Below are 14445 nucleotides of genomic sequence, written 5' to 3' on the forward strand. Positions count from 1 at the left end.
GGAAAGAGAGGTTTTTGGTACCAGAGCGGTTAATATCAATACTCTTTTCCCCTCCTCCCCCCATTCAGCTTTGCATCTGCAGCTGGAATTATAGCTTGCTTCAGTGAAGCAAAGGGCTACAAATAAGAATTGTTGGCCAATCCCCTTCTGTATTGGTGGCATTTATCATTTGTATCTTAATTGTCTTGGAGTATTTAGGGAGACTTCTGGGGGAAGGAGAACAGCCAATCTTTAACTTGATGTGTGGTTTGCCTTGAGAATTTCTGTTCAGAACAGATTTTAACTTTTTTCTGGGGTAGGTGGAATTACTGTTGTAAAAGGTTATTGTTCTAATGGTGTATTATTGCTGTCAACAGGAATGTTAGACCTGTGGGGAAATTCTGTAGGTCTGTGTTTTGGAGCTGAAAGTAAGATTTCATTCCTGTGGCAGTAATGCATCATGTCTGGGGCCAACGTGCAAGCTAGCTGGTAGTACAACACATTGTACAATGATGACTATATTGAAACTTACATTTGCATCCAAATTCAAATTGACACATGCACAGCTAACAAAGCATGTCTGACTTTTGTGCTTCCTTTTCCTTATAGGGAGGCTTTGCTGGCTGAGATGGGAGTTGCTATTCGGGAAGATGGAGGAACACTGGGAGTCTTCTCACCTAAGAAGGTAGAGAATACCGACGTTAAATGTTGGTTCACTTCTGTAAGAGACTAGTCAGCTGGGTGAGACTCATTTCTCGGTCAGCTATAGAATAATTCTGGCAGTCTCTGGACCCCAGGTAACGGATACCAGTTTTAGTCTTGAAGAACTTCAGTGTTTTGCAGCCTATATGCAGGGATTCAGAGGCATAACAGCATGTGGCTCGGTGCCTGGGGCAGCTGCCACATACAAGGGCAGTGGTGACTTCTGGCTGCTACTGCGCTGCTGGTACAATTGTACTGGGGTAGCTGCCCTAGTCGCCTTGCCTTAGTTGCACCACTGCAGGTATTACCTCATCCACCAATGAAATGCAGCCAACAGAGATGTGAAAGCTGTCCCTCAGTACCAGGAACAGTATATCTTGCTCTTAGGGATGATGTCCGCAGTCCACCATTTATTTAGGAAAGGCAGAATGTCATATGAATTCAGTCTGAATTTGCTGAAGAAACTCAAGCCATGTGAAAAATGTAGCACGAGACTTCGGATGACCAAAAATAGGTAAGAACGCTGTAGTGTCCCTTTAGAAAGTGGCTGCTTCCAGTAACAGGATATCTGAACTGGGCCACTGGTGTTGCACATAGACTCAGAAGTGGCATCTAGGCTTGTATTTTTTTACAGATTCATCTCTGCTTGGTTGGAGGATGTTATAACTAGCTCAAATCCTAAGATTCTGTGGCCTTATTATCTTTGTTAAAAGTCCACTATTTATTTTTTCCTATCAAAAAGGGGGGCTGTCATTTAATGAACTAATAATCACTGATGATGAGAGTTGTAAATGGAGGGGAAGGGTTCCTTCTATTGCATGTCAAACTTCTATCTTTGTGAAAGGTGGAAAAAACTCCATTGGAAATCTGTGCTACATGCATGAGAGGAGGAATCTCGTTTAAAATTACTTTGAATGCAATGAATATAGCAACTACCAATTACTGTATGGTATCTCAAACAAAAGAAACCAGTAGTCTGAAACTCTTCCCCTTTCTGCCTTCAATATACGTTGTATAATTTTTTGAGTGATACCCTTGAATCTCATTCCTGTTGATTTTTCCTTGTGTCTCTGAAGTGCCATATTTTGTTTCCAGCTGGTTTGTTTTGCCTTTTGTAACTTATTCCTAAACTGTCTAAGACTCATAAAGCTTCTTCATCCACACTGTTATCTTTCCTCAAGTTTTCTTTTCTCTTGCTTCTCTTTCACATTTTGGATTGCATTTCCTTGTAGATTTTCCCTCAGAGGCCATCAACTCTTTTTGATGACTCTTTTGATGCATTTTCTCCTGACCAGGTTTGTGTGCAGAAGCTGTTGGGGATCAGTAGTTGCTTTGATTAGTAACTAGCAAGTTCTGCCTGTGGAAATGCATACTAGAGGAAACCAAATCCTGATCTGTCCTTAGCCATTCCTTTCTGCCCTTCCAGTTTAATGTGCATAGTTCTCCTTCCTGTAGTAATTGGCAGCTCTTGTTGTGAGAGTTTTAGAAATCTAGATAGCAAACTGGGCTGTAAGTGTTTTATGTTTATGGCACAAGAATGAATCTAGTTTTGTGTTAGTGCCTGTGAGCATAGATCAGTATTTTTATCATGCCAGCCTGATAGAAATGACTTTTCTGTTTAGTTCCTGAATGAAAAGGTAGTGACATCACAAAACCAGTGAATTATCCTCTCAACCCTTGAGGGAGGGCCTGCTAAGTCAGGCATGAAGGCTACTAGGCAGCGGAAGCTTGCACTGCTGCCAGGAGGCATATCTTCATGCACAGAACCAGGGACTTTAGGATGAGTGAATGGGTCCATTTTGTTACCACCAAACGTCTTTCAGATTGCTCAGCTTCGTTTGTTATAGAGTGTTCTCATTTTAAGGTCACCCATAAGTAGGAATTAAGACTTGCAGTAAAAAATATAGTATACGAAGAGAAGCATAAAAATATATTTGTAGTTGGTGGGACAGACACACATGTCTACATGTCCAGCCGCTCACTGCTGCTTGTCATATTTTCAGTACTTGTGGATTTCGGCTTCTCAGGAAATGACAGCTAAAGGTTCTACCTTTATATACGTTCTAAAAGTCTTCTTGTGAGATGAGCCAGTGGTTGTGCTCTATTGCTCATCTTCAACCATAGTCGTAGGTATGCTTTTGCTTACGTGTCTGTACTCGCCGTGATTCTACAGCTGTCTTTTCATTGGGTCATGGAAGATAAGACTTCTCCCTCCGAAGAGAGGAAATTCCATTATTGATTGATGAGGGACATCACTTTAAAGCAACATGATGGGACCTCCTTCACCTCACTTTGCTTTCTTGTTTCTTCAAATACAGGTTTCCAGGCCCTGAAATCTTATGCTCCTTTTAAATCAAATTTTCAAACTGGTTCCCCATAGAACTTCTTAAAAGTATTTGCATTGCATTAAATTATGTGTGTTACTAACCATTTTGACATCGTTGGCAGTCAAACAAAGGAAGCCAAAATTGGATTTGCAGATGCTAGACTAAGTCAACCTGACCTTCTGCCGTGCTTGTCTCTGGTTCAGTTAACTCCCCAACATTTTGAAACTCAGAAACGAATTACTATATTGACCTCTCCTGATCTGAGTACTTTGTATGACCTGGCTGTCTGAGTATTTGGACTTTCAAGGACATCAAGACTTGGAACACTTGTTCTGAATGTATAGTCCAGGATCCTGTTTCCTTCTATGAAGGAACCATTACTTCTTTCTTGACCTGGTGCTCACTCTACATTTATCTTTGGACAAGCTAAAACCCTTGTTTTTACTGAAGAATGCTTTCACTTTATGATGATTGGTGGGAACAGTTTTAATTTTACTAGGCTTCTACTAGGTCCACATGGAAATGGCTTTAAAAAAGTGTCAGAGTCCATAGCCAGAACATAAAAGCCATGAAAAAATAGTATTCTTTGATTTCTGAGAGGTTTCTCATCTGTAGATTGCAGCCACCAGCGGTCTTAAAGTCTCAAATGTAAAAAGTATCTTTTTAGCTTCCATCAGTTGTATGTGGATGCATGTGTTACAAGTTGGCTCCTTTGGAGCTCACAGTAAACTTATTGAACTCAACTTTCCCTTGGGAGTCCATGCAACTAGATCTCCTGCTTTAACGTTCCAGTTGTGGATTACAAGAGACTGGCATGTTAATTTCCCATGTTTGCTCTGGGTTTTTTTCCTAACTGTCACCTTGACTTGTTTCTCACCCTTTTTTTGTGTTTATTTGCTGCTATCTCAATGGCTAGATTTTTACACCAAGGCCATGCGACTTGTTTGCTGATTCGAGTGGGGTGTTTTCACCAAAGAAGGTTGGTTTAGTGATATAAATGACTATGTTTTTAGAAGAGAATTAGATGGAGATTCGTAGCCATGTGTATCAGGAAATGTCAGTAGTTTAGAGCTTACTGCCAAATCTACAGGTTCTGAAAAATAGTATATGTGGAATGTCTATTTTTTATATTAAATAAAAATCTTACATCAGCGTAGCATTTTGATACCAAGGCTGTATGACAGCATGTTGCTGTTTAGCTTTCCTGTTCCCTTCATTGTTCTTATTAAAGCTTAATCAAGGCTTTACAAGGAATCATTAGTCTTTCATATCAATTGCTTGTCTTCCCTACATCCTCTGCTTAAAATCAGCTTGTCTTAGCTGTGCTTCTGCCGTAACTTTTCTAGCGCCCCTTTCCTATCCTGATATGCTTGTGCCTGCACTGAAAGGGTCGACATTTCAGCTCGAGAAGAGAGTTCGTGGAGGAACCTGGAGCTTCACTGGCTCTGTGTAGTTGTGTAGCATTTGGATTCCTCTGCATGTTGACAGCCAGCAAATCTTTAAAAGGAAGCGTGGATACAGGTGTTTAGCCTTCAAATCATGTGTTCTCATTTGTTGGCAGACTCCTCATCTTGTGAACCTCAATGAAGATCCACTCATGTCAGAGTGTCTGCTTTACTACATCAAAGATGGCATCACCAGGTGAGATGTGGCTTTGTTATGCTTGCTTAATAGACCTGTGGTTAGAGACATCATCCATTTAAATTACATTTCTGCCTGAAACTGTTGTTGCTGCTCTTAACGCAGGCACATGCACGCACATGCACTTACTGTAAATGAAAGGTAAGGGAAATGCATTTTCTTAGTTTACATTCTGTATGCTTGTGCATCTTTGCCAGATACTTAGCCTTGTGTCTTTCTCATGAGAGCAGAAAGAGAAACCTCTTGTAAAATACAGGAAAGGGGGATTGTAAAAGACAAAAATGGCAGGGGGAGTGGGCATGTTAGTAGAGTACTGAAAACTACCCTCTTTGGGAAAGTCAGCTGTACTTTTAATATCCTGTTTACTAAGAAGAAAGTTGTTTCCCCCGTTCTTTTTGTTTTCCTCTCTGTGGGTAGATCTCTTTCTTTTGAAAGCACATCCCTAAACTCAGTTACGTTATTTTTGGCTGCTAATGTCTGCATACAATTAATGCGGTCCCTGTTCGCATGCACAGGATTAAACTTAATTGCCATATTTAGAGTCTAGAAGGAATTTTCTTCATAGGCAGGACAGCTGGGGGAAGACTGAAAGGCGGATTTATCTATCTCTGGAGCATTGAGCAATGTTCAGCTGTTAGGTGGGCATATTCCCCATGGAACAGATGGAGAATAATGCAGGAATAAAAACTATGCCATTTTATAAATCAACATCACACTTCAATTTGGGAGGTTATGCTCAATTCTGGACTAACTTAATCATAAAACATATAGCAAAGCTCTAGGGAATTAAAAAATGAGCAATGAGAGATCTTTATGTGCCCCTAATCATTCTCATATAAGAAAATGAAGATTCATTTTTCTTTCTATCTCTCTTCTAACCTCAGTGTAAAAGTATTTAGCAGAACAAATGGTGCAGAGCAGGAACATCAAAATCTTTTAGTCATCCTATTTCATAATAAGAGAGCAAAGGGACTGTGAATGAAATTGAAAAATGGCAATTTTATATATGATAACTTCTTTGACACAATGGACAATTAAACTCTGGAATTCATTACCACAAGGAATTGGAAGCTGTGAGTTTGTGTGCGCAGAATTGTTTGTTATTTACAGGGATAGCAAGTAGCCAGAGTTAACATGAATAATTTCTCAGGCTTCAAGGTAGGCCAACCTCTGGAAGTTTGGAGGTTAGATGGCAACTTCATACTCATAACTACCTGCTACGACATTGCTTGCACCTTAGCTGGATCATGCTGTTATTTGGCACAGATAATGATGCCTGGACACTGGGCTAAATGGGTCGCTGTTTAATCTAGTATGGCAGTTCCTGTATCTGCAGTGGAAGGGACAGATGTTAATGACTGTTATTCCTGTCTTGTTTATTCACATGTAACTATGGGCTTTGTGAAATCATTTTTTGGCTGACGTGCCAAGTCCCACCCTTGTTCGTTCTCCCTCAGTGGCAAATTTTCTGCAGAGGTACCAGCAAGAGATGATCCCTTATGGGCCAGTTCTTCAGAGCTAACAAGCTGTTTTGGCCTTTCTCTCCCTTTTCAGGGCGACCCAGAGAAGTGCTTCAAACCCTTCTCCACTCCCTTCCCCTCCCCTCCACCCAAAGTCAGTCAGGATATTGAGCCCAGCAAAGCTGTCTTTTTTTTTTTTTAATGTTGTGTGTAATTAAGTCATGAGTTTTAAATCTTAACTTATCCCTAATTAAAAGTTTGTTCATGATGTTCTCATGAACTGTTCAGATGCCAGTGTTCAGTATTGTATTTTAGGAAGCATCCATTTTGAGGGGTTACATTTCCTCAGCTGTTAGAATGTAAAGGATTGGTTTAATCATGTGCAGCATTTCTTTGAACACAGTAGTGGTGTATTTTTTTTTATCAGTTGTAAACAACGTCTGAGTTGACCTTGAAATGCTTTCTGTTGGGCTCAGGGTTGGCCAGGCAGATGCTGAAAGACGACAGGACATTGTGCTAAGCGGGGCTCACATAAAAGAAGAACACTGTATCTTCCGAAGTGAGAGGAACAACAATGGCAATGGTGAGCATCCTTCCATTATCCAGGTGTCATTGAATCTCTTTCTACTTTTGAAGAACATACCCAGTTTGCCATTGTGAGTTTGCATATAAATATGGGTGCAAGGACTGCCTTATCCATAAATTAGTCTTCAGCACTGGTGAGCTAGTGCTTTGAGTCCTGGAAAAAAAAAAATAAAACCTCTGTACAAGCAGCTGTGTACAATGTATTATTTTTGAAGTGGTCAGGGAAGGAGAGCTGAGAGGACTGCTGGGACTTGAAAGAGTCCTTTCATCAGGTCACTGAAAACATTTTTTGTTTGGGTTTAATAAGAAGTAGCTGTTTGAGTTAATGGTTTGTGCAGAGTAGCACTATACTGAGACCTTCATTCTCTAGTGCATTTATTTGGCCCAGTTAGCACTGTTGCCTTAGAGCTGAAATTCATACCTGATCTTTAGGGATCCTAGTTTTTCCCCATTTCTCTGCATCCCCCTGCTCCCCCCAGCTCTGCCAGAGTGGGCCCCCAGCGGCGAGGGCTACAGAACCATCCTGCTTATTCTCTGTTCTGTGGGTACCAGCTACAGCCAGCCAGCAGCACCTGGGCCCCAGCTGCCACGTGGGAGGCAGCAGCTGCTGTGGTTGGAGCAGAGTGTGGAGCCCAGCTTGGCTCTAGCCCTGCTGGGTGGCACAACCGGAGTGAAGCTGAGTGGAGCCTGTGAAGGGTGGGGGGGATGCAGAGCCTGGGGCTCCCTGCCTTGTTTCCCTTCCCCCAGGGATTTGTGGGCCAGGGGGTGGGACCCGGTATGGGAGGGTGGGGCGCAGTGGGGAGGCTTGGTGCTACCACCACTGCCACTGGGAGCCCTGTGCCAGCCTTGCCATCATAGTGAGGTGCCCCCTGCCGGGCCAGCAGTGGCATGAAGTTGTGCCCTGCTGCTGCTACCAGGGGGGCAGGGAGTGTCTTGTCATGGCCAGTATAGGGCTCTTGGCGGCAGCAGCACTGTCACCAAGCCTCCCTGTCCTGCACGCTGGGTCGCAGAGGCCCCCGGGTGGGGGGCAGCAGCACAGGAAGCCCTGTACCCCACAATGGGCAGCCTGCATCCTCCCCATCCCTGCACACACATCTGGGGGGGCGATCATTTCTGGTGCCCGACCAATGTGTCATCTCTGGTGCCTGACCCAACCCTGAGAGTGCGTGCAGTGGTGGGGAGCCAGCCCCCCTCCATTACCCCCGAGATGAGCCACCTGTGGCTCCATCCCATTCCCCCATCCAGGCCATGCCTTCCTGCCCTGGCTGGGCAGCTCTTCCAGCCCCAGCTGCCAACCCTGCCCCACTCCCTTTCTCACCATGGGGGCCTCAGTCTGCCCCCCTGCCCCTCCTCCCATGTTTCCTACAACTGGAACTTTGCCAGCCTGCAAGGGGAAACCTGCAGTTTCCCATGTTTTTCTTGTTTAAAGGAGAAAATTTGCGTTTTTCTCTTTCGAGGAGAAAATCCACGTTTTTCCTTGGTGATCAGAATACCCAGATCCCTGCTGATCTTCGTGCTGTGTCCGAGTAGAACGTGTGGTACAGCAGAGATGACTTTTGCACTGTTTGTAGATTCTGGGCTGTGGATGAGACAAATGTGGCTCAGTCTGTTCATTTCTGGGTGTCCAGGTTATTTAATGGAAAATGGGGTTGAACCCAAGACAGTGTGGTCTGATAACGCTGTGGATAAAGAACAGTTTAGTTCTAGTGCTGGGTTGGACAAAGACTATTGTCTGTGATGTGGGGATAGTGCTTGCTTATTTTTTGGGGATGTTCAGGATGAAATACAGTGTACTTTATGAGACACTTAATGTTTACTTGTTACATCCCTGGTGTCTTAGGCAGTGTTGCCTTTCAGTCATTTCTAACATCAAAAGTTGTCTGTGCTACTAGACAAGCGCCTGCAGCTACCAGATATTTCAGTGGAGAGGAGTGTTTAGTACCTCCTAAGCATGTGGCACTGTATACCATACCACATAGCCCTGCAGTGATGGTAGTGCTGAAATCAATTACAAAACAATGTGTTGATTATCCTTCAAACCTTGTTGCAAGCGGCCTCTGTCAAGACTGATAAAAGCTTTGACCTGTGTTCATTTTGACCATTTTGATTGCAGTTCATTTTTTTTTCCCTATGGAAAAGTGAAACAAAGAATCCTAGCAGTTGAGACCTGCATTACTTCAGATGTATTGGCTGAATAACTGTGTCACTTGGCCATGTCCCACTATGCATCTTTAACCAGGGTTTGGTTTAAAGGAACAACTTCTTCAGAATCTCAGTTTGTAGGGAGTGTGTGTGGTGAGCAGAGCATTATCTACTTGTCTCATGCATTTTTGGCCAGAAGGGTATAGCCAGGTTTCTTGGCAAACGGTAAAGGAATATATCTGGGCCTTGTCCTTTCCCTGGCTCTCCAGGTGTTCTCTGGTAGGAAATGGCGTGTTTTGATGTGAATAACACCTGTGTTCCTTCTAGTTATTGTTACTCTGGAGCCTTGTGAACGGTCGGAAACGTACGTCAATGGCAAGAGGGTTGTGCAGCCGGTGCAGTTGCGTTCAGGTAAGAGACTTCAAAATCTGGCTTTTTTGCAGGTGGTTCTTCCAGGATGATCCATACAGAACAAATGTCTTCTGGCTGAAGGAAACAACAGGGTACTATTCCAGATGAGGAATCTTGGCTTTTTTGGCAAGGCCTTTTCCACATCGGTGAAAACACTATCTTCTTTTATTTTCCCAGGCCCTTCACTGCACCAGCTGAAAGGCTGCATAAAATGATCACTAACACAGGGCACTCTCTGCTTGATTCTTTACTTTTGCTTACTCTGGTATTATTCTAGTACATTCTTGCCCAAGACCGTTGCCCTTGGTGCTTGCAATGAAACAGAGTAAACACACTGCCAGCTGCTGATTGAAAATCTCCAGTTTCCCTGGCACAGCTGAGATGCAACTCCAGGCAGGAATTCATTAGCTTCTCTCCCCTTCCCTTCCATGTGTTCAGAAATCTGTTTAGAACACCATACATTCCTCCTCATACCTTGGCCAAGGGCAGTGGGGGAGAGCAGCTTTCATAAATGAATCGTGTAGCCTGACGATTGTAAGCAAAACATCTTTTAAATCGTGACCCTTCATTCTCCTGGTGCTAAGATGCGTTCCAGTGTCCTTTGCACTAGGTTGTAGACTGGTGTTCGTCATTAGGTGCATTAGCTTCAGCAGAAGATGGGCTAATGGGCATGAACAGGCTCTTAATTTTACGCTTTGAGCCATTCCTACTCCTTTAAAACTTCTGAAACCTGAATATGGCCCATAGGTTGGAAATTACTGCACTTATTGTTTGGCAAGCTGATTTTTCTGAAACTTGATTTTTTTTAAATACTTCTCTCTTTCATCCTCATCTCTTGATGTTTCCATTTAATGAAATGGGATTAGTAACTCTTGATATTTTTAAAAGACAGTTGTTTGTCATGAATAGACTTACAAAGACCGTCTTGGTGGCCTAAAAGTTCATTTCACTAGAACTGTAGTGATTATTTCTCACATTTGTGTGTTGTACTGGAAGAGCAGAGAGATGCTGCTGTACTTTTAGTGCTTGTTTTTAATGCTTTTGCATATAAGTTTTCTGTAGCACTTAGTTACTTCTCTTCTGCTTTTCCACATGCCTGGCACACTCCATCTCACACAAGGGTGAAGGATGCAGGAAAATGCCTCCCCAGAAATTCCATTGCCGAGGACTTAAGTGGAAACTTAGATCATTCGTACGAATCTCAGCACTTAAAAATGTAAAGCATCCAGTCTTCAAGTGTTTGAGGTTAAACTTTTCTAAATAGAAAAAATTATGGGGTGGCTTTGGTCCACGATTTTTGAGCCTGTCTTAAAAATGCTATTGTTGCAAAATTTGCTACAGAAGAGGATTAGAGTATAGTTGATCAGCGTATCTGTTGCTACTCTTGGTCCATTCACAAGACCATCTTATTTTGTGGAAGTTTTCTACGGAGGTTTAACAGGCAGGTGTTTCTTTGGGCATTTCTTGTTTCTGCACAGTTTCATCTCTCTTGCACTAACTGTGTGTTCCTTTTGTGTGGACACCTATTACTAATCTTTAAGAATCTGAACACAGTACTTTAGGGGAAAATCATCTGATTTCCTCAGGGTAAATTTGCCTGAACATAAAATGTCGCATTGGTTCTGGAGTCCTTATTTGAAAGAGTTAATCTTTTGTTCCTGTTTTAGGGAATCGTATCATCATGGGCAAAAATCACGTTTTCCGATTTAACCACCCTGAGCAAGCTCGAGCAGAGAGAGAGAAAACTCCATCAGCTGAGACTCCCTCTGAGCCAGTAGACTGGACTTTTGCGCAGAGGGAACTGCTGGAGAAACAGGGCATTGATATGAAGCAGGAAATGGAGAAAAGGTAATAAACTAGCTCATACGTATGACTTGGAACCAAAAAATACATGTGCCTTTTTCAATGGGTCTGTTTGGAGAGGTACCAGCTCTGTGTTTGAAGTGGATTCCTACTTTTTCCACAGGGAAGTGCCTACTTTTTCCATAGGGAAGTGTGCTTAATTGGGAGCTCCCTGTCAGTGAAGCATCAGACATTTAACTTGGCTTAAAAAATACCCAACCAGAGCTTGACTGTGCCAATCTATGCTCCTCTTGATTTAAATCTGGCTCTGGCTAAGTGGATGCTTGTGGCACTGTCATATTTTTGCCTTCATCTGTATTTTGAATTCTGGTTTCTTTAAAATATTATGCCCCCTAACCACTGAAGTTCTGGACCAAAACAGAGAGTAACTGCCTGGTTTCTTGATGCAGCTTCTTCTTAAGCTGACAAAGGAGGAATGATGGAAAAACAGGCAGGCTGGGTGTTCCCTGAGTGTTGTCTCCACCAGGCACTCTGCTTGTAAGAGAGAAGAGGACCAGGAATCATAGTAAAGAATATAGTGCTTTGCGACCCCACAACTTCCTGACTTACCTTTTGAAGAGAATAAACCCCTGTGCTGCTAAGCCTCAAGCAGTTACACTAATCAGGTCTTCAGCAGAACACATCATGTAACTCAGTGCAGATATCAAGGGTAGTTCTCATTCCAAGGGAACCAAAGTGCTTCAGCTGAAGGGAGCAGGAAGGATAGTGGCTTTCATATCAGCCGATTGAGATGCAGATAGACCCTAGACTTGAAGAAACTTGCATTTGCTCTTGCGCTTAACTGTTTCTGTGGATAAGATCACACTAGCACAAATGGTGCCCTGCATGGCTGCTTCTGAGTCCCTTCTGCTCTGTGTCTTCAGATTACAAGAAATGGAGATTTTGTACAAGAAGGAGAAAGAAGAAGCAGACCTCTTGTTGGAGCAGCAGAGGCTGGTAGGTGTCCATACTTCCTTTGATGTGTCTTTGGCAAGATTAACTACAACTGTTCCTGATCTGTTAGTCCAGGAAGATGGCTTGCACTGTCTGCATGTAATGACCAGTTCTTCCTTTCCTTATACATACCTCATAACTACAGAAGAGAGAATAATTATGGCTGAAGAGATACAGCTTGTGCCTCACTTGCATTAAGACAGAGATGACCTTCACCCATGTGAAGGCATCCAGCAGTGCTTATGGGGGCAGGATACGTTTTCTGGCTTTATGACTTAGGGCAAGAAGAGGACATGGCTTCCTTGTCAGTGTCTTTGAAATTGTTTTTCAGTAGTTTAATTTGTTAACTGTGGATGTTTGCCTTGGTTTTGTCTTGGATCACCAAAAGTACTAATTTTGTGCTGCTGAAAAGGACTTTTTGAGTGTTCCTGTGCTAGGTTTGTTTTACAGATGATGTCTGAAAACATTACTGCACTCTGCATGTTTTAACCTTTTTTTCTCCCCTGCATGGAGTCTGAATCTCTTGTAAGGGTCTTAACAGCACACACATGCTGATGATGGGGTAACACACGCAGCTCAGGGGTGCAAAGGGAACTTTCATTCTTTCAAACACTTGAAAATAACGCTGAAATCCAGGAAATTTAGTCTGATGATCTGACTTGAGTATTCTCTCCAGTTAATGGGGGTCTGAGTTCTTTTCAGTCAGATACGCTCCAAATGGTGCACAGTTTATAAAATGTAAAACAAAATAAATGCAGACTCCAAGTCCGTTGCCAAGCCAAAAAGTATGAGGAAGCAGGAATTCAATGTGGATTTCTTGAATAACACTGGCTCTGTCACATCTGCCCTTCTGTTATTTTTTGGCTTATTTTTTGGTTAGCCAGAGGGGAACATTACCTCTGCACCCATTTGGGAAGTTCAGGATGGCAACTTGCTGTTAAGGTGAGTTTGGGTAACTAGCCACTCATGGAAGCTCTATGAGCTTGTCCGAGGGCTTGTCACAAAGCTCCTCCCTTTGTCTCAAAGAGGGAGAGTGGAGCAGGACCTGGCTTCCATTGCCTGCTGGGTAGAAGCTGTATGGCAGTTAGTATGACTTTCTATTAAGAATAGGATATAATGACCTTCAACCCCCAACCCTGAGCTTTCCCATCCCCCATTGTGAATGAAGCGGAGCAACTGCAGAATTTGACCTCAGGCAAGTCTCATATCAGAAAAAGAAGTTAGAATGCAGTCAGTGCTGCTTTAAAGTAGTATGGGGAGAGTGCATTGAGAGCATGAGGGAAGTACAGTCTTAGTGCAGTCCTTGCGAGTTGGCTGTGAGCCACAGGAGATGTAAGTAGTGGTGTTACCCTCCTTAATCTTTGGATGAGACTTACAGGCAGCCTTGAGATAAGGCAGCATTTGGTCCCTGGAAAGGATATTACACTTGTAATATCTTGTCAAAAATAGGCCTGTGGAAACTGTGATTATTTTGAAATCTGTTTAAAATAAATCTGCAGTAGTAAAAATCCAGTGAAATAAGGTTAATTTCCCTGTTCTCTGTATATTTGAATGTAGTATTATTTAATACTGTAACGAACAATATGAATTCTGCAAGCACGCTCTATTTTTAGTCGGCCAGTATTGGAAGACTGTCACCATGAAATATCAGTAGCCAGGTATTTTTAAAAACAGATTTCCTAAAGTTACAAGAAACTATAATTAGGGGTGCACTGATAGAAATTTTGGGGGCTGATACTGATAGCCGATTTTTAAGGAGGCATATCGGCTGATACCAGTCCGATTTCTGATATAGCTGTGTGCAGCTGGTAAGTCTGTTGTGGTGGGTCTGCGTGGGGCAGGCAGGCTGGAGCCGGTGCTCAGCCGGGCTCTTCTCGGTGGGGGCTGGACTCAGGAAGGGGGCTACAGAGGGGGCTGCAGCCACTCCAAATTTTGTTTGGGGCAGGGCACAGGATGGAGCCATGCCTCATCAGGGAGGGGGGACTTCTGCTGTTACTGGAACAGCAGGAGGTCATCATAGGCCTATTCCCAGTGCTGCTGCCACAGTGCACCCAGCTCAGACCTGACTCAACACTCCGCCTCTGCTCATGGGCCAGGGGCTGCACCTGGTGTGTGGCAGCGCTGGGAGCAGAGCTATAGTGAAATTTGGGGTGGCTGAACCCCTCTCTGTAGCCCCTGCTGAGAAGAGCCTGGCACAGCCCTGGCTCCAGCCCTCCTGCCCTGCACAGATCTGGGGGCACACGCCTCCCCCACTCCCCCTGGTGCCCTTCTGGGGTGCAAGCAATGGTGGGAGTTCCCCCCACAAGCCATGGCTCTATCCCATGCCCTGCCCCATGTCAGCTGGGCAGTGCCTGCCCCTGCCCCTCCCTTACCCGCGGCGGGGGGGGGGGGGGGGGGGGGCG

General features: G+C 43.7%; 1 protein-coding gene across 1 annotated transcript in view; it reads left to right on the forward strand.

The window, feature by feature from the left end:
• The window catches only part of KIF1B (kinesin family member 1B), a 143192-nt gene that overhangs the window by 74184 nt on the left and 54563 nt on the right, over positions 1-14445 (forward strand). The window contains exons 15-20 of the mRNA XM_025212245.1: positions 589-664; positions 4570-4649; positions 6586-6692; positions 9164-9247; positions 10915-11095; positions 11974-12046. Coding sequence (XP_025068030.1) covers positions 589-664; positions 4570-4649; positions 6586-6692; positions 9164-9247; positions 10915-11095; positions 11974-12046 — 601 coding nt within the window. The remainder of the gene's footprint in view (positions 1-588; positions 665-4569; positions 4650-6585; positions 6693-9163; positions 9248-10914; positions 11096-11973; positions 12047-14445) is intronic.

This window comes from Alligator sinensis, unplaced genomic scaffold (assembly GCF_000455745.1).
Source record: "Alligator sinensis unplaced genomic scaffold, ASM45574v1 scaffold366_1, whole genome shotgun sequence".
Taxonomy (NCBI): domain Eukaryota; kingdom Metazoa; phylum Chordata; order Crocodylia; family Alligatoridae; genus Alligator; species Alligator sinensis.